General features: G+C 38.3%; 1 protein-coding gene across 1 annotated transcript in view; it reads left to right on the top strand.

The window, feature by feature from the left end:
• Nucleotides 1–404: 404 nt before the first annotated feature.
• The window catches only part of Trs33 (trafficking protein particle complex subunit Trs33), a 55239-nt gene continuing 32416 nt past the window's right edge, over nt 405–23227 (top strand). The window contains exon 1 of the mRNA XM_069826606.1: nt 405–486. Coding sequence (XP_069682707.1) covers nt 421–486 — 66 coding nt within the window. The 5' untranslated portion in view covers nt 405–420. The remainder of the gene's footprint in view (nt 487–23227) is intronic.

Here is a 23227-nt window from a genome sequence, read left to right as displayed (position 1 = left end):
AAAGATGAATCATTATAATACTTTAATAAATATAGCGCTCCTCTGCCTTTCATGTTTATTTCATCACGACTCATCCTTTGTAAAAAGGTGTTTAAAACAGTGTCTATCACCAGACTACATCAATGTATTGTGGTACTGTTTTCGAATTTTGCGCCGCAAACACTCTCTTTAAAGGCGGATGCTAGCCGATTCAATTTGTGACATTTTTCATCTTGCCACTCACGGGTAATGTGTCTCTAGTAAGTATTATTGTTAGGTAAATTTCATTATGTTAAGTAAAGTTCATTTTTATTATTGTTAGTATTAACTTTTCATTATGTATTTTATATTGGCAACGTTGAATTTATGTAATTCTATATTGGCAACATTTGTTAATAAACACGAGAAGAAGATGGCAGACAACCTACCGACTCCTTCTTCATGGTCCTCGTAGCCCGGATGGATTTGCTACATCAAACTCCAAGAAACTGGCTTCCTAATTACAAGGTAATCTACATACAGTTTGCATTACAGTCATCTATATAAAATCTACAAATTAATTAATTACATTAATAATTAGACTAATATCAAATGATTCAACAATGGCAGCAAGCCAAACGCACGCCATCTCTATTTCGACTTCTCAACAGACGCCATTTTAAGTCTAAGGATTGTTTCAACCTTCGCAACACAAACTCATCAATTTCTCAACGCCATTTGTTAATGAAATACTACTAATTTACGAGGTCTCGAAGCCAACCCCATCTACCACGGAAGTTCTAAACTGAATGAAGAATAATAATTTCAATTAACATCACAGAAGGTACTTAATTAAATAACTACATAACATTCTCTCATTGTTGCCACGACAATAGAACAGACATGGATAACGCCGAAAAACGATTGTTGACAAAAAAAGCGAGGCATCTTAAAAACTCCTGTAAATCGCATTCAGCAATTTGTAAATTATAAAATAAATACTGAAGATGTCAACCTCATTCAAGTTAAACTAAATAGACTAATTTCCATTAACGAAGAATTCAAGCAAATCCAAGGCGAACTAGAATTACACTATGATGAAAACGGAGAAGTTCATGCTACCTATAGAATAGAATTCGAAGACATTATCGATCTGCTCGAGGCTAAACTGAGAAAGGCTCACAATAGTCAAAACACACAGGTGGAAGATGAGGTACCAACTGAGTTATCGCATGACATGTCTAGAAACATAAAGCTTCCTAAAATCAATCTTCCTATCTTTAGCGGAATTTTAACTACCTGGTTACATTTTAAGAATACCTTCGAAAGTGGTAAACAACAATGATTTATCCAACATAGAGAAATTTCACTATCTGCCTTCTTCATTGAAAGGCGAAGCTAAGGACAGTATCAGATATATCAGCATCTCTGACGCCAACTTTCCAGTAGCATACAACATTGTAGTGACACGTTATCATTCACCGAAGTTAATCGCAGCTGAATATATTAGGCAATTTATGGAATCTTCGAGTAAACTCAGCTAAACCGAGAGTGAAATACGTCAGCTAATCAACACGTTCCAAGGCAGCATAGACGCTCTGAACGCCCTAAACGCCCAACCAAGTATATTAGACCTACTTCTTAATGAACTCATGCTCTCTCGCTTAGACAAAAAATTAAGATTAGAGTTTGAAACAGAACACGCTCACCTCGAAGCTGTAGGATTCAAGAAGCTCATTAGTTTCCTAGAAAGACGCTGTCAGACATTACTACTTTGTCCCGCTACACAACCTCTTACCACAAGTGTGAACCGTCACCCCAAGCCTAGACCAAGGATTGCATCACAACAACAATCATACATTTCAACTGCAGAGAGATGTTACATTTGCTCAAAACAGCACAGACTGTACAAATGCCCAGACTTTCTCAAATTGATACATAATGAAAAACTCAATTTAGTCAAGAACAGTAAACTCTGCACCAACTGTCTAAGTCCATTACATATGTGGAAGTCGTGCAATTCCAAAAATGCATGTAAAATATGCAAGAAGTATCACACGTTACTTCACCGAGAAGAAGAGAAACGGGTAACTACCAACCCAAGACAAACAAACGACACCATGACACAAAACCTACACACTGACAATTCTCAACAATTATCGTATCACTCGCTTAGACGTGCTCCAAGAACTCGGGTACTTTTGAGTACGGTCTCAGTTATAATCAAAGACTCTAATGGAGGATTTCATCACTTACGCGCTGTATTAGATAGTGGCTATCAAACAAACTTCATTTCCGAGCAAGCGGTTCAACAGCTAAAGCTCAAGAAGAAAAGAACGACTGCTGTATCACTACAAGCATTTGGTGACCTGACTTCTGAAGCTGACTCATCGGTAAATGTACAAGTGCACTCGACAGTCAGTGACTTCAACTTCAATATGAATTGTATAGTACTACCCAGGATAACTGGCAAAATTCCTGCATCATACATTGACTACAAGGAGTGGAATATCCCGAACGATATCATCCTTGCTGATTCAGACTTCCACCTGCCATAGAGTACTCACTTGCTCATCGGAGCTCAGTTTTTCTTGTATCTACTGAAGGAGGAAATGAAAACGCGACCAGGATATCCAACTCTACAGAACACTAACCTAGGATGGATTTTATCTGGAGAATATCCACAATTGAATGAAGACAGAGACAAGAGACAAGAACCTAAATCATTATTCGTTACATCTGACCACAGCCTAGGACATCAGATGCAGAGATTTTGGACCCTAGAGGAAATAAATCACATAACGTATTCGCCGGAACACAGGAAATGTGAAAAACACTTCAAGGATACTACTGTACGAGATGATGACGGAAGATATATTGTAGAACTACCCTTGAAGAACGAAATTAATCTTGGAAATTCAAAGGAGATTGCTCTTCAACGCTTTCATTTCCTAGAGAAGAAACTGCAAGCGTGCCCACGCCTTTGTACAGAATATGTTGGGTTCATGAGAGAATGTGAGAAACTAGGACATATGTTCGAAGTTCATTCAAATTCTACACTACGAGAGCCGGAGTACTACATACCTCATCATGCTGTTCACAAACATTCAAGCAGCACAACCAAGACAAGAGTGGTTTTTTATGCATCTGCAAAAACAGACAACGGCGTTTCACTAAACAACATCGGACCAACTGTACAAGACGACTTATGCTCATTAATCATGCGATTCCGCACACATAAAATAGCCTTCACAGCCTACGTAGAGAAAATGTATCGACAAATAAAAATACACTCAAAACATCAAAAACCCTCAGGATGAACTGAAGACTTACGCTCTTACAACAGTCACCTATGGAATATCATCAGCAGCCTATTTGGCCACGCGATGTCTCCAACAGCTGGCAATAGATGAAGCAACGAGATTCCCTCGAGCCGCTTCAGTCCTACAACATGACTTTTATGTGGATGACTGCATTTCAGGAGCTGATACTCTAGAAGAAGCTCTAAAATTACGAATCGAACTCCAAAATCTTCTTCAGCTTGGAGGATTCCCGCTAAGAAAGTGGTGCACGAATAGCCTAGAATTACTTGAGTCCATCCCGAAGAACTTAAGAGAGTACAAACACGCACTAACTGGTAGTGACAGTAATATAGTCAAGACATTGAGTTCGAATTGGCTTCCTTCAACTGATCAATTCAGAATCAACTGTGATTTAAATTCAAATGCAAGAGAATCAACTACACAAAACGTATGATTTTGTCCATTATATCATCGATATTTGACCCACTAGGACTGATAATTCCCGTTATTGTTCTCCTGAAGATATTCACGCAGCGCTTATGGCAAGAAGGTTCTGGATGGGATGATCAACTATCGGGGAACTTACTCGATACCTGGAATGAGCTTTATCAGCAAATACCAGCTCTTAATCATCTGCAAATTCCACGATTGGTCCTCAGTGAAGGAACAGTGAAGAATATTGAGAGACATGGCTTCAGCGACGCATCACAGACTGCTTACGGGGCTTCTGTGTACGTAAGATCCGTGAACCGAGAAGGCAAGACCCTCACGAGGCTCCTTTGCGCAAAATCAAGAGTTGCGCCTTTAAAGCAATTCTCGATTCAGCGTCTCGAACTGTGCGGTGCCCTAACATTGGCTAGTCTAATCAAGAAGATACTTAGCGCAATACGCATAACACCTGACTGTATAAGACTTTGGACTGACTCAGAGATAGTACTGCCATGGCTACACGCATGTCGCAAACAGGGTAGCAGAGTTTCAAGACATTGTACCAGCTTCACATTGGTACCATGTAAAGTCACAGGACAATCCCGCTGATACAACCAAAGCTTCTACAAGACTGCGAACTATGGTAGGAAGGTCCCAACTTTTTTTTTCAAAGTGTCTCATTTTTTAATGACCCCCAACCCCGCCCATTTCAGTCTCAGACAGACCACAATATTACCGAGTTCTTATTTTATTTAGCGTTGTAAAGCTGTCTGTTTTTTATTATCGATATTTTATTTGTTGACTTATTGTTTATTAGTCTGCAACTTTCTATGATTATTAATTCATTTAATTTATTTATGTATCTATTTATGAATTTGTTTATTTAATTATTTATTTCCTTATTTTTAATTAATTAATTAATTTATCTGTTTACTTATCTATTTATACGTGGTACAGTCATTAAGTTCTAAGACTTGACGCCTGGAGGGTAGGCTCCCACAAGAATCTGGATGTATCACAAGATGCCGCATAACACGGCGTACATTCAAACAGAGCCACATCCTCCCTCAAAATTCACTCCGTTGGCCGTTATGCACGTTTGCCAACGTTGGTATAGCTGCTGGAAGCACCGTTGAAAGATGTTGGCAGGAAGGTCCCGTATGGCTTCTCTTGTGGCAGTCATGACCTCTTTGGAAGAATGAAATGAAATCTATGCCCACGTAGGGTTGCTTTCATGCGAGGAAAGAGGAAAGAGGAAAAAATCGCATGGTGCGAGATCAGGTGAGTACGTAGGGTGTGGAAGAACTGTCACCTGTTGTCTTGCAAGTTCCTCTTGGACAAGGACAGAGCGATGTGCAGGGGCTTGTCATGTAGCAACAGCCAATTCTTTGTACGCCATAGCTCAGGTCGCTTACTGCGAATTGAATCTCGTAAACAGCCAAGGATCTCTTTGTAGCGGGTTTTGATCACAGTTGAACCTTCTGGGATGAATTCCATGTGAACAATTCCATTTGAATAAAAAAACAGTTCAAGCATCACCTTGCCTTTTGACCTTTCTTGTCGCGGTTTTTTCTGTCCTGGTCATAACGGCGTTTTCCAGGTGGCGGATTGTCGTTTCAGTTGCGGATCATAAAGGAAACACCAAGTTTCGTCTCCACTTCGGTTGAGAAACGTCGGATCATCGTCAGCACAACTGATGAGGTCACCACAAATCGTCATGCGATCATCACGTTGGTCTTGCGACAGGATTCGTGGTACACTGTGCTGAGTAACACGAGACATGTTCAGGTCATCAGACACAATTTTGCAGCAAGTACCATGGCTGACCCCTACTGTTGCTGCGATATCGTCTACCGATTGGGAGCGGTTAGCACGCACCAACGTTGCAACTTCTTGGATCTTGCGTTCAGTTCGAATTGTTTGTGGCCGACCAGTACGCACATCATCTTCCAAACTGTCTCTTCCTTGCAAAAAACGTCGGTGCCACCTAAACACAACACTGCGACTCACTGCGTCCTCACCGTAAACTTGCAGCATCATTTGAAACGTTTCGGCAGCAGTTTTGCCTAATTTCTGGCAGAACTTGATGTTTGCCTGTTGCTCAAACTGTGACATCTCAGGTTCCGACGTGCGCATTCAAATCACCGTCACAACAAAGACCGTAGTTCTGCTTACAGTGCATGCACTCAACTGTATCTTGTTGGGTCGAGAGACTAACTGACAAGGTATCATACCATGGTGCCACCTATGCGCTATAGTGCACCACAACGCCACTATGCGCTCAGTATTATAACTTAATGACTGTACCACGTACATTATGCGCTACATTATGCCACCTATGCGCTATAGTGCACCACAACGCCACTATGCGCTCAGTATTAGAACTTAATGACTGTACCACGTACATTATTTATTTAATCATTTACTTATTTATTTATTAATATAGTTATCAATTTATTTATTTATCATGTGGCACTGAACCACAATAATGATCGTAGCCTTGATGCAACATTTTTTTTAAATAACCCCCTCACTAATGATTAGGCTTTTAAACAGCATTTTCAACCATGAAATCAGAAAATTCTTAATGTAACCCTTACAACAAACTAAAAGGGTTTTCTGACAGGCTTTAACGTATAACTATATCTTATCTCAGGCATCATGATGCCTGCATGCCATCTATAAGACACGTGATTTCTAAACTTCACAGGTGCACTGAGAATTAACACGTGACAAAGAACACACTCACATAATGAAAGGAGTAACTATTCTTCCGTAAGAAAGTCTAACGTTTGAAGTTTTTCCTAACATGTACATCAGTTTGTAGATATATCCTTCTGAGTTCTGTAATGAAGTTGGGTAAAGTTTTTGTTTTGTTTTGCAACATATAATAAATAAAACCCATGGCAAGCCACACTATACTAAAGTAATGAGGAGTTTGTGGTACGTCCAGGTCGAAAACGATCCGCAGATTCGTGTTCGGGTTCTTTGCCTTATGCACATTATTTAGCTGTTGCTGAACCCATAGACAAATACACCTTGAAAGATTTGAACATCTTGTTAGTCTGTGGTTAATTGTATCAATAGTCCCACATGTATTGCACTGTGGAGTTGGGACAATATGGTACATGTATTTTCTCTCTTCCGTCATAATTATCCCATTAATTAGCGCATATGTCTCCCATTTCCAACTTGATGGTATGTGTGGTATTTTAAAATATGACCAAATCTTCCAGTTTTTATTAGGAAATTTACATTGTACAATCGGTAAACACCTCACTTGGTCTTGTAAGTAGCTGTAGATCAGTTTAGTTGTTAATTGTTCTGCTGTAATATTAGTGTCTTCCAAAAATTTGTTGGCGTCAGTGGTGAGTTTTTTCAAAGACCTAGTTATACTGGATGCATGTACTGAAGCAACATAGTTCGATATGCCCACTAGAGTATCTAAATTGTGATCAGCGCGTAATATTTCTTTTATGAATGAAGCATCACATTTAGTTTTTACATTAATTAACTGTAAACCACCTTCCTTGGTCGACAATCTGCATTGAGGTCGTGCGATACGAAATACGAAACCTTTCCACAAATAGAATCCTACAACCTTTTCAATTTGTTGAGCTGTATGAATGGGTATCGGAAGAACTTGGGCAAGGTACCATATTTTGGATAAAATAAACGTATTTATATGCCACACTTTTTGAATAACATTCAAATTTCGACTGAGGTGTCTTTGGATTCCATATCTGATTTTGTTAACAATATATTTCCAATTTATTTCAATCACATCCATGATATTGGGCGTAAATATGATCCCTAAAATTTTCATTTTATTAACATTAGTAAATCGAGTTGATATCGTTTGTCCTCTTGGAGTTAGGGTCATGAACGTACTTTTCGTAAAATTAATGACAGAGTTTGACGCATTCCCGAATACTTGTAGAACTTCTTGAATACGAGGCGTATCGGTTGTTTCTTTGCATAAAATAATCACATCGTCGGCATAGGAATAAACCGGGGGTATGGTCACCATCTGTCTGTTATTGCACAAGGAAAAGGTCAGCATCCTCAGCAGTGGTTCTAATGCACATGTAAATAATACCATTGACATTGGACAGCCCTGACGAACGGATCTTTGTATAGCGATTGGTTTAGTAAAATTCCCGTTTATTTGTACACGTGAATGTGCATTCTGATATAATTGTTTGAAGATATTGATAAGTTTTATAGGGATATTCAATTTATGTAACACTGCAAACAAATAGGAATGATTGATATTATCAAAGGCTTGCTCAAGATCTATGCTAAGTAATCCATCTGGACCTGGAGCTGATTTGGAACTTGCAGAAAATATCGCTCTTCTAATTTCCTCTTCAGTAATGGGTTGTTCTAATAGTAGTTGATCATCAAGTGATATGGCTCGTTGCAAATATTGAAGTACGTTATGTTGATTTTGCTCAGAGTGTCCTCTATGACGATTTTTTTTATTTTATTAGGTTATTTTACGACGCTTTATCAACATCTTTGGTTATTTAGCGTCTGAATGAGATATTAAGGGGGTACCTGTGATATTTTGGTTATCTGATGTTTTTTTGAAATGATGAATAAACTTTGTTTGACCTTTATTTTTTCTGCAGCAATATGAAAAAGCGCGGCTTTTTCTTCAGCAATGATAGAGCTATTTGTGCTTCGTGTTAAGGAACCTTGCAATACACGCTCTTGAAGTAAGTTGAGTCTCCTCTTAGCAGCTTGCATGTGTTTGAAAACATCTTTACCGTCACATTGTTGTTGATAGATGTTCTGCAAGAGTAGGTAATGATAGCGCAACTTGTTACGTGCAGTACGCGCGCTTTGTATGCCTTGGGATTTAAAAAACTGCTGAATAGCTGGTTTGACAATGTAGATCCATTTATTAAGAATGTTAGATGAAGACCGTCTCACTCTATCAGTCACTGCCTCCCAAAAACATTTAAAATCTTCGGTAATTTTGTCATCACGTAATAACTGAGAGTTCAATTTCCAATAACTTTTCCCGATCTGTGGTACATGATGTAGTTTTTCCACTTTCAACATTACGCAATCATGGTTAGTAAAGGCAACTGGAATCGTACTGACCGTTTTAAGTTTATCTGTTGAAGCTGCGTTCACGTAAATTCTGTCGATACGAGAAGCTGCATTCAGGTGATGATACGTGAACCGAATGTTGTTGCGATGCAGTTTTTCCCACACATCATATAAACCGAGTTGAAGGGTCATGCGGTCTAAGGCTATCGATGGGTTATATTCTCCAGTTTGGTCCTTTGCATGGAGCACAAATTAAAATCTCCACCAAAAATTAGATGATCAAAATTATGTCTTACATAATAAGGTAATTCATGTGTAATAAAGTGTTCTCTTTCTGCTCTTTTATTCGAACCAGACGGGAGGTAAACATTTACGTATAGCGTATTATCATTTGTTAGCAGCGTTGTTATTCTGCCGCTTGGATGGATTTCGAATTGCTGAATTTCAATACTGGAACGATACACAATGGCAGTACCTCTTTGATTTTCTCCAGGGTTGCATATCGCATGAAACCGTGGACCCAGAAAATGCATATTATCTACATTTATTTCTTGTAACAAAAAAATATCGTTATCATTGTCATTAATAAATCTTGTTAATTGCTGTTGTTTAGATCTACTGCGAAGAAGATTAACATTGAGAGTTGCCACTACATTTAAAGGGAGTAACATCAAAAATAAAATGCACAGGCAAAAATGCATTTTATAATAATACAACTAATTATGATATTATTACCCTTCGACTTTGGCAGGTACGGTTTGTTTCTTTTTAGCAAGACGAGGATCTCTTGAATTAACCTGCCTCTTTAAATACGGTCGAATTATTAAATCAGTCGTTTCACTCTCCATCAGTGTATCCGGAAACATTGCATCATAAGATTCATCTGTTCCGTGTTCTTGATTCACCGTAGAAATAGGGAGGTCATTCACACGATCGCCAGGCATACTTTCTTTCTTGTCTTGTTGTGAGGCAGTTTGTGTACTGACCTTGGCTTTGACATCGTGCGTAGAAGGATTATTCTGCGCTGAAGCGGTGTTTAGATGTGGGGGAGTGCCATCCTCGAGTATCTTGTCTGGCGTTGTCTCTGTTATTATGGTTGAACTGTTAACTGATAAATTCATAACTTCAGATACGTCTTCTTTGTTTACTGATGACGTCGAAGCGGTAGCTTTATTTTCCGTCGTATTGCTGGATATATTATTTTTGCTAACATCCACTTCCAGTTGTTGAGAAATATTATGCTCTCTTTCTGCAGGGTCGTGGTTATTTACATCCATCTGAATCACAGATCGTCTCGCCGGCAGCGTCCCAGCTACCAACTTAGACCAAGCAGGTTGATCACTTTTATTACGAGAAACCGTATTCGCAAGATCTTTTTTGTTAGGACAATTGTTTCGCAAATGGCCAGTTTGATGACAGTATGAACAAGTAGTAGGTTGATTTTCATAACTTACTAAGGCTTTAAATCCACAAACATCAATATATGAAGGGATATGCGTTTTCAGACCCATTTTAACTGTGCGCACTCCATTCTTGATCTTATATCTAAAAGCCTGTCCCCATGAATCATCAGTAACTGAATAAACCGTGCCGTACTTTTCTAGAACAGTCCTTATATTAGTATTAGAAAGTTCTGGAGGAAGGTTATAAATTTTGACAGATTTAATGCCGGGTCCTGCTTTCTCTATTTTCACTTTGGTTCTCTGTCCATTAGAAATTGTGAACGACAACTCACCTTTGGTTCTTTCTAATATTTCTTCTACAATGTTAGTGGAAGTACATTTAATGAAGAGTTGCCGTGTCACTCCATTCAGTTGAATCATCTCTAGTTGCTCTTCCATTAGTCGGTGATCTTCATAAATCCATTCGTGAAGTAAATATGGTTCTGGTCAAGGAATATCTTGCTCGGTGAAGGATATCACAAGCGTTTGTTTCCTTTCTATCATCATAATTCTTATCAAATAAATATCAGAAGACTTAGTCAAAAGGATATGCACGCAAACTTGTGCAGGAACGCTTAACAAAATTAATCACAGCTTATAACTCTAACAAAAGTCACTGTAATATAATATGTCACTTATGAAACTGAAACACACACTACTCAGACAGTACAATCGCGTGCGTACGCTACCAAAGCTTGCTCGCATCTGACAACTGGCTACATCTAGATCTTACAAAATGGCCCTCACAAACAAGGTGTGATCTCTCTAAGATTCCCGACGAGAGAACCATAACAACACTTATTGCTATGCAACATGATGATTCATTCTTGAGTCACTTCTCAACCTCAAACCGACTTTTTAAAACTGTTGGTTATTGTCTAAGATTCATTTCTAACTGCAGGAACACCCGCGATGAGAGAAATACATCTCCATTGAAACCACAAGAGATAAGTAATGTCTTCAATGCTTGTCTTAAAATTGTGCAATCGATTTCTTATCAACAAGAAATACAACGCCTCCCACAAAGCAAATCAATCGATACGACCAGCAAACTGAAGATTTTGAGCCCTATTTTGGACCAAAATGGCTACCTTCGAATTGGAGGAAGACTATAGAACTCATCAATTCCCTATGAAACCAAGCATCAACTTATGCTTCCACCTCAACACCACCTCACGAAACTTTTATTTCTGAGTGAACATTTACGCTTGCTACACGCAGGACTTCAACTACTCATCTCATCATTACGACAGAAATACTGGATACCCAGGATTCGTCAAGTTGTGAAGAAATGCATTCATTCTTGCATCACATGCTTCAAACTGAGATCAACAGCTCAACAGAAAATGGCAAATCTCCCCAAACCTAGAGTCACGCCCTCTAGACCTTTCTTGAACGTGGGAATAGATTATACCGGTCCATTCGTAATACGAATAGGCAATCATCGAAGCAAGAAGACAGGAAAAGCATATGTTGGAGTCTTCACATGTCTTGCAATCAGAGCTGTACACCTGGAAGTCATATCTCACCTTTCTACAAATGCATTCATGGCGGAACTTCGGCGATTCACATCACGTCGACGTTGTCCTTCTGACATCTATAGCGACAACGGTACCAATTTCATCGGTGCGTCCAGGGAACTGAAAGAACTTCAGGAGTTCCTAAAGGACAAGGAGCAGGAAGGAGAGATTGAAGAAGGCGCAAGAAGTTTAGGTATTACCCGGCACTTTATCCCTCCATCTGCACCTCATTTTGGAGGTGCCTGGGAATCCATGGTGAAAGCATTCAAATATCATCTTCATAGAACTATGGGAATAACAGTACTCAGCTTTGAGGAATTAACAACACTCTCCTCACAAATCGAGGCATCTATGAACAGTCGTCCGTTATCGAAACTTAGCGACGATCCTAACGATACATTCTATCTCACTCCAGCCCATTTTTTAATTGGTGAACCTCTCACAGCTCTTCCCGACTATAACCTTGAACATTGTTCCATCAATAGTTTTCCAGATGGAAAATATCCAAAAGATGATCTAAGACTTCTGGCGGATATGGCACAAGGACTACCTACACACACTACAACAGCGTCACAAGTGGACACAAGAACATCCCAACCTACGTCCTGGCGATCTTGTGCTCATAAAGGATGACAACCTGCCCCAGCTTCGATGGAGAAGAGGCTTGGTAGAAACGTCCATCTTGGCGATGACGGTCTTGCCAGGGTGGCTATTGTCAAAACCGGTTCCAGTGTCATCACACGTCCTATCAAGAAATTGTGTTTGTTACCGAAACCTGCTAGTAGTGATTGTGAAAACATAGTCAGAACATTATATCAGACTTTCAATTTCATTTAACTTCTACATTCATTCCTGTAATTAATCCTTTGCAAAAGGACACTGCCTTTTGGTGTGGCGGTATGTTAGGTAAATTTCATTATGTTAGGTAAAGTTCATTTTTATTATTGTTAGTATTAACTTTTCATTATGTTAGTCACAGAATATCATCCACTAACAGCAACAGATATTGACAATGATGTTCACCACTTTACGGACACAATATGCTCATGTGTAAATTATTCTACAATGTGCTCCAAGCGGCCATTAACGCGCTACTACTTACCATCTTCCATACTCCAATTAATTAAGGAAAAACATCGTATTCGTAGACAATGGCAACGAGAGAGGCAACCATGGTAGCGGAAGAAGCTGAATTATCTCATACGATTAGTCAAGACAAATCTTGAACAACATCGCCTGCAGTCGTATCAGTCTTATCATCTCTATCTGCAGCTGATAATACTCTTTGGTACGCTACAAAGCGTATTCTACGCGAGCCAACAGTCATCCTGACACTACGTCTAGACTCCCAAATAGCCGCTGACACAGAGTCGAAATGTAATTTGCTTGCATCTCATTATCAACATGTATTCGCCCCAAACGAGAATAAAAATTAACAGACTACCTCTGAATTTGAAGAAGAACTTATAGAAAATATTAATAAACCGACTCTCCCAGAGAAAATTTCCACAAGAATTGTCTCACTTCATTCAAAGGCTTCCAAATAAAAAATCTCCAGGCAATGATCTTATACCCAACATTGTACTAAAGAAGCTCACCAAAAAAGCTCTTACTTACTTGACGATAATTTTCAATACTGCCCTTTTAATTGGGTACTTTCCTAGAGCCTGGAAGCTTGCTGAAATAATTGTTTTTCATAAGCCTAACAAACCTAAGCACTTGCCATCAAGTTATCGATCTATTAGCTTACTGCCCACGCTATCGAAATTGTTTGAGAAGGTCATTTATCATCGCATTTGTAAATTTACGTTCCAAAACAAGATAATTCCAGAATTACAGTTTGGCTTTCGTCCAAAACATTCTACAACACACCAATTGCAAAGAGTCACTGAATCCATTATAAAAGGCTTTGAAGAAAAACAGTATACTGCCACTGTGTTTCTGGATATTGCCCAAGCATTTGATACTGTTTGGCATGATGGTTTAATGCTAAAATTATATAGAATTGGTTTTCCTGACTATCTCGCACGCATCGTGAAAAGTTTTTTATCTGAGCGTCAGTTCTCAGTATGTATAGATGGCATTAAATCAACGCTTCGTCCAGTTTTAGCCGGAGTACCACAAGGATCTATACTGTCACCACTTCTCTTCAACATCTTCACATATGACATTCCATGTTTACAACCGTCACGCATAGCTATGTATGCTGATGATACAGTTCTCTTTTATTCTCATAGTAACCTAAATACTGCAATCAGCACTCTTCAGACATCCTTACAGGAGCTGTCTAAATGGTTCTCTGACTGGAGATTACTACTCAGCATTACCAAGACAGAAGCTAAAATCTTCTCTTTAAGGGCTATTCATAATCCACCACCTTTCGTTCTTCTAAATGAACAAGTTACATGGCTCTCTAGTCAAGAAGCTGTCAAATATTTGGGAATACTATTAGACACGAAACTTACATGGAATGCCCATATAACTCGCATTGTTACACTAACCTCTTCTAGAATTCGAAAATTATACCCTTTTGTTAATAGACGTTCACAAATTGGATTGGACTGTTTTTTTAAATAAATAAATTTTATTTGACAGGTGAATTTTACATTACATTGTATAAAACCAGGATATATATGGTGATTACCTTACCAAATATAATTATGTATAATAACTTATTTAGATATTTCCTTATTTAAGCACATTAACCACACAAGTTGACATATTACAATGTGTACATTACAGTAATGCAACATATTTATATAATTCAAATTACTTACAGTGAAATTAAAAGTTGGAAACATAATGTTCTTTGTTGCATTTCTACAATTATTCCAATTAACAAATTGACACTTCTATCTTTTACTACATGAAACTAATAATTGAAATTGTATTGTTTAGAAACACACGGAGCTACGATATGATGTAAAAAAAATGAGGAAGTATTACCACTGTACTGTTCTGCATATAAATTAGAGCATATTGTCTTTTTATCATCTCATGTAAATTTTCCTCATATTTCAGAAATTGAAGTGTTGTAAGATTAGCTATACAAGATTTGAAATTGCATGTTGTTTTTCATGTTACATTCTACCGTACGGATTATGATTATTATTATTATTATTATTATTATTATTATTATTATTATTATTATTATTAGGCCTATATTTATTTTTAATTCATTCTCAAATTTATTGCACATACAATGTATATAACAGGATTTTTTATGCATATACGATGTGAAGTATTTTGACACTATATATAATAGATGTATCCTTATAAATATAAGTAAGCACACGCACACGCCCACACGCACACATTCAAGCTTCAGTGTTCCCCGACATGACAGCTCAGTTTCAGCAGCCGTAACAATGAAAGAGGAATATAACGTGAAAGAAAGAGATCTCCATACATTAATCCATACTCCACAATTAACCATTAAAGAGAATCCACCAGTTCAAGTAGCTGAACTTAGTAACCTACATTTCATGGAAGAGATTACGGCACTTTCCAATTGAATTGCGGAGGGGGGAGGAAGTATGCAATAAACACTATATATATATATATATATATATATATATACACACACACACAAACACATACACATACACACATACATACATACATACATACATACATACATACATACATATATACATACATACATACATACATACATACATACATACATACATACATACATACATACGTACATACATACATACACACATGCATACATATATATATAGATTGGGTTATAAAGATGAGCCACAACAAATTATGTAGACCAAACGTTCGTAACATACAATTTCTCGTGTATTCTTTACACTTAATACCAAGAGGTACAATGCTAATTTCAGACATACATAAGCACTAAATTTCCCACTCCATTTACCTTTCCCATTCGCATTGGTACAATATTATTAGACAAAAAATCTTTATACAAGATAAAAAAATCTTCACCAATGGGGATAAATCAACTGACATTTCTCCACGAACAGTAAAACAAAAGCCACTGTTTCAGCAATTGTTTGAATATTTTCGTCGTTGTATTACTCATATGTGGGGCGATGATATTGTAATGATGTTGCAGTTTTTGTCTAAGTTGGTTTATTCCATTTTGTTGCTAGTCTATTGCCGTATGTATATACGCACTTGCAAAAATCACTTGAATTGTCGTGTTGGTTGTCCTATCCACTTCCATGTGTAGTAGCAGTTTACGTACAGTATTTAAGTTTGCCCAAGGGTTTAGTTGTGTCATGCGTTCATTCATCCATAACCAAATGTTGTTTACTTTCGGGCATGATATTAAACGGTGCTGTATAGTATCTAACTAGCCACAGTCTTTGCAGATTGGTGATGATGTTATGCTGTGTTGGAATTTTTTGAATTCAGTCGCCAGGGTTTCGTTTACCACCGCTTAAACAATTGCCTTCCAATCTGTGGGAATGTGGGGGATTTTAAAAGTTTTCCAGATTTGTTCCCATTTCAGATTAGGATATTTCTCCATGATACGGATATTCTTTTCAGTTGATTCCAGCAGTTTTTGGTATATTAATTTTGAATTAAGGATTTCCTGTGTTGGTAGGATAGTATTAGGAGAGAAAATGGTGTTGAACATTTTTTTGAAGGGACACAGTTGGATAGGTAAGGGGTGAATATGTTGAACGTAAGTTTTCCAAAACTGTATCTCTGATTGACTACCGATGTCGCAAAGTGCTAGAAGGATGCGTCGTATTAGTAATGCAGTACATTTCAATTGGACGTTGATCAGGTTAAATCTTCCTTTGTCTTTTGCTTGGCGTAGTTGATTTCTGTGTACCCTGAACATGTATCCTCTCCAAATATAGTATCCAATTGTTAGCTCTATCTGCTGGGAAAATCTTTCCGGGATCGGAAGATCCTGGGCGATGTACCACATTTTAGAAAGGGCGAAGGTATTCACGTGCCATATCTTCTGGATAATGTTCAGGTTACGACTCAACTGTCTCATTATGACACCTCGTACATTGTTTACTATTTCGGTCCAGTTGGAATTGATCATATCTTTAAATTTCGGTCGCACATTTAATCCCAACAATGTAATCCTTTGTGTGGGTTTAATGTTGAGAATTTTGACATTATTAGGCCATGTACCTAGCGGCAGTAAGGATGATTTATTATAGTTAACTTTTGCATTGGAAGAACGTTCAAATAATTCAATAAGTTTAGGAAGATGATTGCTGCATTCTACATTTCTGAATATTACTGTGACATCATCTGCATATGCTGTGATGGCGTCTATTTGCATGGGGTTAGGGAGAACAGTAAGGTTTGTATGCACCAATCACATGAAGGGATCCAGACATAAAACAAACAGGATCATTGAGAGAGGACAACCTTGACGGACAGATTGATCTATTTTGATAGGTTGGGATAAGAAACCATTAATTTGTATTGTGGATTGTGCACTGTGGTATAATGATTGGATTACTTTAACCAAACAGGGATGGAAGCCATAAGAGTGTAACACTGCCCATAGATATCGGTGGCTTATATTGTCGAATGCTCTCTGAAAATCTAATGACAATATAGCAGCTGTCTCCTCCGAATGAATATCATAATGCAGTATGATATTCCTGATGAGCTGAATATTCTGAATGATGGATCTGCCAGGTACCGCGCATGTTTGCCCTTCCTGTATTAAGTGGTTCATGCTCCTTTTTATGCGATTACCTAGTATTTTCATCAGGATCTTATAATCTGTGTTTAACAGTGTTATAGGTCGGTAATCTGACATTCTTTTCGCCGGCGTTGTTTTAGGAATTAAAATTATTATGCCTTCGTTAAAGGAATGACATAGCGCATTTTCTCGAAGGATCATATTAAACATTAACAGGAGAGGTTGTTTCAGAAGTTTCCAAAATACTTTATAAAAGTTGTAGTCCAATCCATCCGGCCCTGGTGCTGAATGTCCGCTAGATTCGTTGATGGCAGCTTCCAGTTCAAGTTCAGAGATTTCCCTCGTCATTGCTTTGTCTTCATTCGCATCTAGTTTGGGTGTGATTTGCGATAGAAGTTCGTGCTGTGCCTGTAAATCATTGTCCTTGTGTTTGTAGAGATCGCCAAAATAGCGCATCGCTTCTGTAAGACATTGGAGTGTTGTATGGGCGACCTGGTTGTTGGGCAATCGAATATTTGAAATGAAACGAGATTGTCCGTTTTGTTTCTCTTTGGCAACATGAAAAAGTGCAGTTTTTTCCTCCACAATGATTGTTTTGTTTCGAGAACGAACTCGTACTCCTTCCATAATGCGTTTTTGTAATTCACAGATAACCTGTTTAACGGCGTTAAGTTCCACCGAAACGTTTTGCCCCTCCATTTGCTTCTTATGCAGCTCATGCATTACAGAATAATAAAAATGCAATGTTGATCGCCGTGCGCGTGCTTGCTCGATGCCCTTCCATTTGAAGAAGGATTGGATAGCGGGTTTATATATAGAAGTCAATGCCTGAAACGCATCTTTGTTGAATTTTTGTGTTAGGGTGTGTAATGAGTTACACAGCTCTTTGAATTCTGTAGCTGCTTGTTCATCATGTAGTAATCGGGAATTCAATTTCCAGTAGCTGCGGCCATATGGTGGAATTGTATAGTCAGCTCTGCAGGATACAATTACACAATGATGGTCGGAAAAGGGCACTGAAGTGTTAGTTATATTTTGTACGTCTACTTGGGAACCTTTATTGGTATACCATCTATCTAGTCTCGAAGCTGAGTTGTTGCGAAAGTAAGTAAATCCATCGGCATTCCCATGAACTACTTCCCATAAGTCGATAAGGTTTAAATCTTGACACATGCGTTGCAATGCAGGGGAAGGATGATATTCTGGCTTTTGGTCTTTTGCTGTCAGGACACAATTGAAGTCGCCTGCCAGCATGATTTTGTGGAATCTGTGTCGCAAGTAAAAGGGCATTTGGTTGGTGAAAAAATATTCACGTTCGCGTTTACGATTTGTGCCTGAATGCAAATAGACATTTACGTACAGAGTGTGCATGTCGGTAAGTAGCGAGGTTAGTCGTCCGCTTGGGTGCATTTCACTGGACACTACATTTATGCCATGTCTATACACTATTGCAGTACCTCGTTGCTCGTCGTAACCTGTAATTATAACGGGGACCAAGAAAATCGAGATTCTGTAAATTTACTTCCTGCAAGAATAGTACATCGATCTCGTTACTATACACAAAATCTCTCAATAAAAGTTGTTTGTGATGGCTTCTGATGCAGTTTATATTTATCGTGGCATATGTGCGACTAATATTCATTAAATGACAGCTTAGAGTCAATAATAACCAAAGCCAAGGGAGATTAATTGTGGAAAACATGATGTGAGCTGGAATGGGGGGGGGGTGAGGCTTTGATACTGACGATCAATCCCTTTCGTTATTATTGTTATTATTGCTTTTGGTTATCTCTTTTGTTCGCCCGTAAATGGCATATGGGTGGGGTCTGGGTGGTTTTGATTTGTCTTTTGCGGTCATATGTTCAGGGGAAGTCTTGGCCGATTCGGTGCTCTTCAAGCGGGGGTCCCGCGATGATATGTGGTGTTCTGTAGCTTGCGTATATTGTTGTTTGTCTTCCTCACTTTCGCCTTGATCTGGCCGATATGTGCTTGATGTTCCTTGTTCCGATTCGACTCGACACACATCATCCGGAGCGGACTGATTGGTCGATACTAAATCTGCCTTGAAATGCTTTGTTGCATAAGTGTCGTCGGTGTTGGTACTTTCTGTCTTCTTCTTACGTCTCTGCATACTTTCATCAGTTTCCATTTCTGTGTCGCTCACTGCATCTTCGGTAGTCTCTCCGAGGTCCTCCTCTGCTGCGGAAGTATCTTCTAGCTGTTTTTCGTCATTCTGATTGTTGTTTTCTGTAACTAAATATTTTGAGTGTTTGTCATCTCTACTAGTTGGAAGTGCAGGTGTGGTGGGGACGGTTGGATTACGAGAGGTAGAAGCCCCTAATTCAGGCCAATTTGATTCTGAGAGTTTGGTGTGTGCTTGCAGAATGCCAGAAGAGGCTGTGTTCGGTGATGCGTGAACAATATTGGCTTGTTTATGTTTAGGTAATAGCGATAGAATTGAGGATTGCAAAGGGCAATTGTCTTTTTAATGTGTGGTTGCTTTACATCTAAAACAGGTCTGCACCTGTCCTGGATGTGAAAAATTAACATCGTAGTTTGCGATTTTCAGAGACGTCGGAATGCTTTGTTTAAGTTCCATCCGAATAGCTTTAACGCCATTATTCACTGGTAGTAAATATTGCGTACTCCACCGTTCGTCCCTAATGCCGAGAACCGAACCATAATTACTAAGGACATTTCGAAGGACATGATGCGGCACTTCTTGTGGCAGATTGAAACAGCGAACTGTTGTTGTTTGCGTATCTGCTGCACTAACCGTGACTTTTGTTGTTTCACCGGATTCATACCGAAAGTGTGATGGGGTATCATACGTCTGTAACAGTTTATCATATAACCCTGGAGATATTACCTTCAAATATATGCAGCGTTCTCTGGAGTTGGGTTGGATCGTGTCGACTTGGTCGGGTTTCAGTTGCGTCTTGTCCGACAACCAATGGTGTATTTCCATAGCAGATGGTCTGGTAGCAGAAGTTTCGAATCTTATCCTGATAGTGTTTACACGTTTATAATTGGACATCGTTGTTTACTGATTCACTTTCCACTCAAAAAAAAAAAAAATAAAAAAAAATAAAAATATTAATAGTAATTGTAAGGAAGAAAGTGTCGAAGAGAAAAAAAAACTATTAATCCACTTCAAAACAGTAGAGCACTAAACTGAATTAAAGAAAATATTATACTAAATAAACTCTATCTGTTCACCACACTGTAACAGGCACTGAGCGGACACAACCTTACGGTTCGGAGCCTAGACCTTAACTGACTGTTCAATGCTACTCTACATATCGCTTGTACGACCTCTTTTAACTTATGCAGCGCCAGTGTGGGGGACTGCAAATAAGACTCACATGCATCGCCTACAAGTTCTCCAGAACAAGTTCCTGCGTACTGCAACAAATGCCCCCTGGTTTGTAAGAAATCAGCAACTGCATCAAGAATTGGGAATTCTTCCACTAGAACAGTACATCCACTCAATGTCAAAATCTTTTTTCAACAAACTTCCTGCTGTGACATATAACATTGGAGCAAGATCTTGTCAGCCATCTAGACTTAAAAGGAAACTCCCTCAAGACATCCTTCTTAGTGATACTGACGACTCTTCATAAATTTAACACAGAAAATCATCATATTTTTATTCACATAATTCACAAAAATGTATAATTAATCAACTTAAATTAATTAGAGGAACCTTTAGAGCCAACCTCAATATGATATTCTGCATGTGATATTCCATAATTTAACAGTGGTCAGTATAGCAAGTTTGCTGGTCGACCAATATTATATAATTATAAAAAAAACTTTTCATTATGTATTTTATATTGGCAACGTTGAATTTATGTATTTCTATATTGGCAAAATTTGTTAATAAACATGAGAAGATGGCAGACAACCTACCGACTCCTTCTTCAATTACAAACTCTTTGATTAGCCTAGATCATATATATGATCTAGGATATTAGGCCCGTAACCAATGAGTTAGAAAGAGAAAGATAGAGTGGTCATTGCGCCGCCATGTTTGAAGAAAATTGAACGACCGTCGGTAATGAACTTATGCGCCCAAAACAAAGTGGGCGTGGTGATAACTGACAATAGAATCGTCAGCTGTCTTAATTTCGTTTGCATAAATAAGTTAAACTGAAGTGGAAAAACCTAGTATTTCGTCAAATACGTGCTAGGAACTTAATCTAAACTTATGTTCGCTAAATTTAAAACACTTGATCTATTCCTAGAAGGAATGCTTAAAAGAATAACCTAAGCAAAATTGTCATGTAGTATGACAAGAAGTCCTAGCAAATATACTGAAGAATATGTTAATATTCCTAGGTTCTTTTAAATGCTACCTGCAAGATTTCCTATAAAATGAACGAGTATGATTCGGATGATTTTATTAAATTGTTTTCCCAGTCTCTACACGTTGCAAAACTATTTATTATACCATAAGATATAGAATGAACGTAGGCCCTTCTGTAGTAAACAACCTTTACCTCCAAGCTTGTAACGTGGGTGAAACATGACAAAACACGCTTTCAGTTTTTTGTTACAGTAAAGTATAATTATTATCGAAATGTGAACGTGAGGCCAACAGCCGGCTGGTCTGTCTGAGCCTTTCAAGGGCTGTGGCACCACAGATAATTATTAGTGTATAATTGAGCACCCACGTACAATAATGGGGTAAGTAGTTACGAAATATATTCATACTTACCCCATTATTGCACGTGGGTGCTCAATTATGTTCTTCCATGTCCTTCCAGTCAAAATACTAACAACAATACGACCTACCCCAGAGTTTTGCGTTATTTTGGATGCGAGTGTCGAAATACAATTTTAATATTTAATTGCTATTACTAGGTTTGGAACGGAATAGTAGCAGTTTTATCCGTATTTAGTTTAACTTTATTACTAGTGAACCATTTATTTGATTAATCGTTTGTCTTCGAAATAGGCCTACTTCTTATAAGCTACAGCTCATCGTCTTCTTGTATAAACAGTAAGGACAGGAGCAGAAATAAAGGATGCCGGTGTCGAAATACAGTTTTAATATTGTATTGCTATTTGTTTTTCACTGGGTCTGAAACGGAATTGTATTGGTTTTATCCGTATTTAGTTTAAGTACATTACCAGTGAACCATTTATTTTGTTTATGCCGGGCGTTGTTACACATTTATGCATGAAAAAAATGCTGCTAATTAACAAAACTATAGACTTAACTTCATAAAATTTACATGAAATATGATATATCAGTTGTCTGTTTCCTTTTGACATTGCAGTTATATGGAGCACACACAACAGGCATGTTTTTTTTTTTTTCGTTTATTTGTAGTTCTTACCTCCGTTATACAACATTGTAAGCAGACGAATTTTTACGAAGGTGGGCGCTTAGCTCAGATCTGCCGTGTTTCGCGGTGGCACCGCAAAGAGCGCTGTACAGGACAACATGGCCACTCTATAGTCTTCTCTAACTCGTTGCCCGTAACACACTTGCAGAGTTTTCGTCAGCGAGAAATGTGTTGCGAGAAAGAGGCGAAGAGCCTCCTCCACACACTTGGCGAGTTCTCGCTATCACAGATCACATCTCGCTATGTTCATCTATGCCCTGCCTTCATGCAGAAAGAAGTTTTCTGATCATAGTAATGACACAGTCTACTATATACAGTCGCGAAGCTTGAGGTGATTTTTTTGCAAATCTCGTGATAAAGCGCTCCAAGCGGTTAGCAACTAGAAACAATAGACTGTCCACCAGGACCTCCTGTGGTAATGACTCGTTGGGGGAGATATTATAGGTTATGTATTTACGTATATTGTCGTACTTAAATATATAACCTGTAAGTATATTGTCGT

This window comes from Periplaneta americana, chromosome 5, assembly GCF_040183065.1.
Source record: "Periplaneta americana isolate PAMFEO1 chromosome 5, P.americana_PAMFEO1_priV1, whole genome shotgun sequence".
Lineage (NCBI taxonomy): Eukaryota > Metazoa > Arthropoda > Insecta > Blattodea > Blattidae > Periplaneta > Periplaneta americana.
Note: the sequence above shows the minus strand (reverse complement) of the source record. Positions and strands in the feature narration are given on the sequence as shown.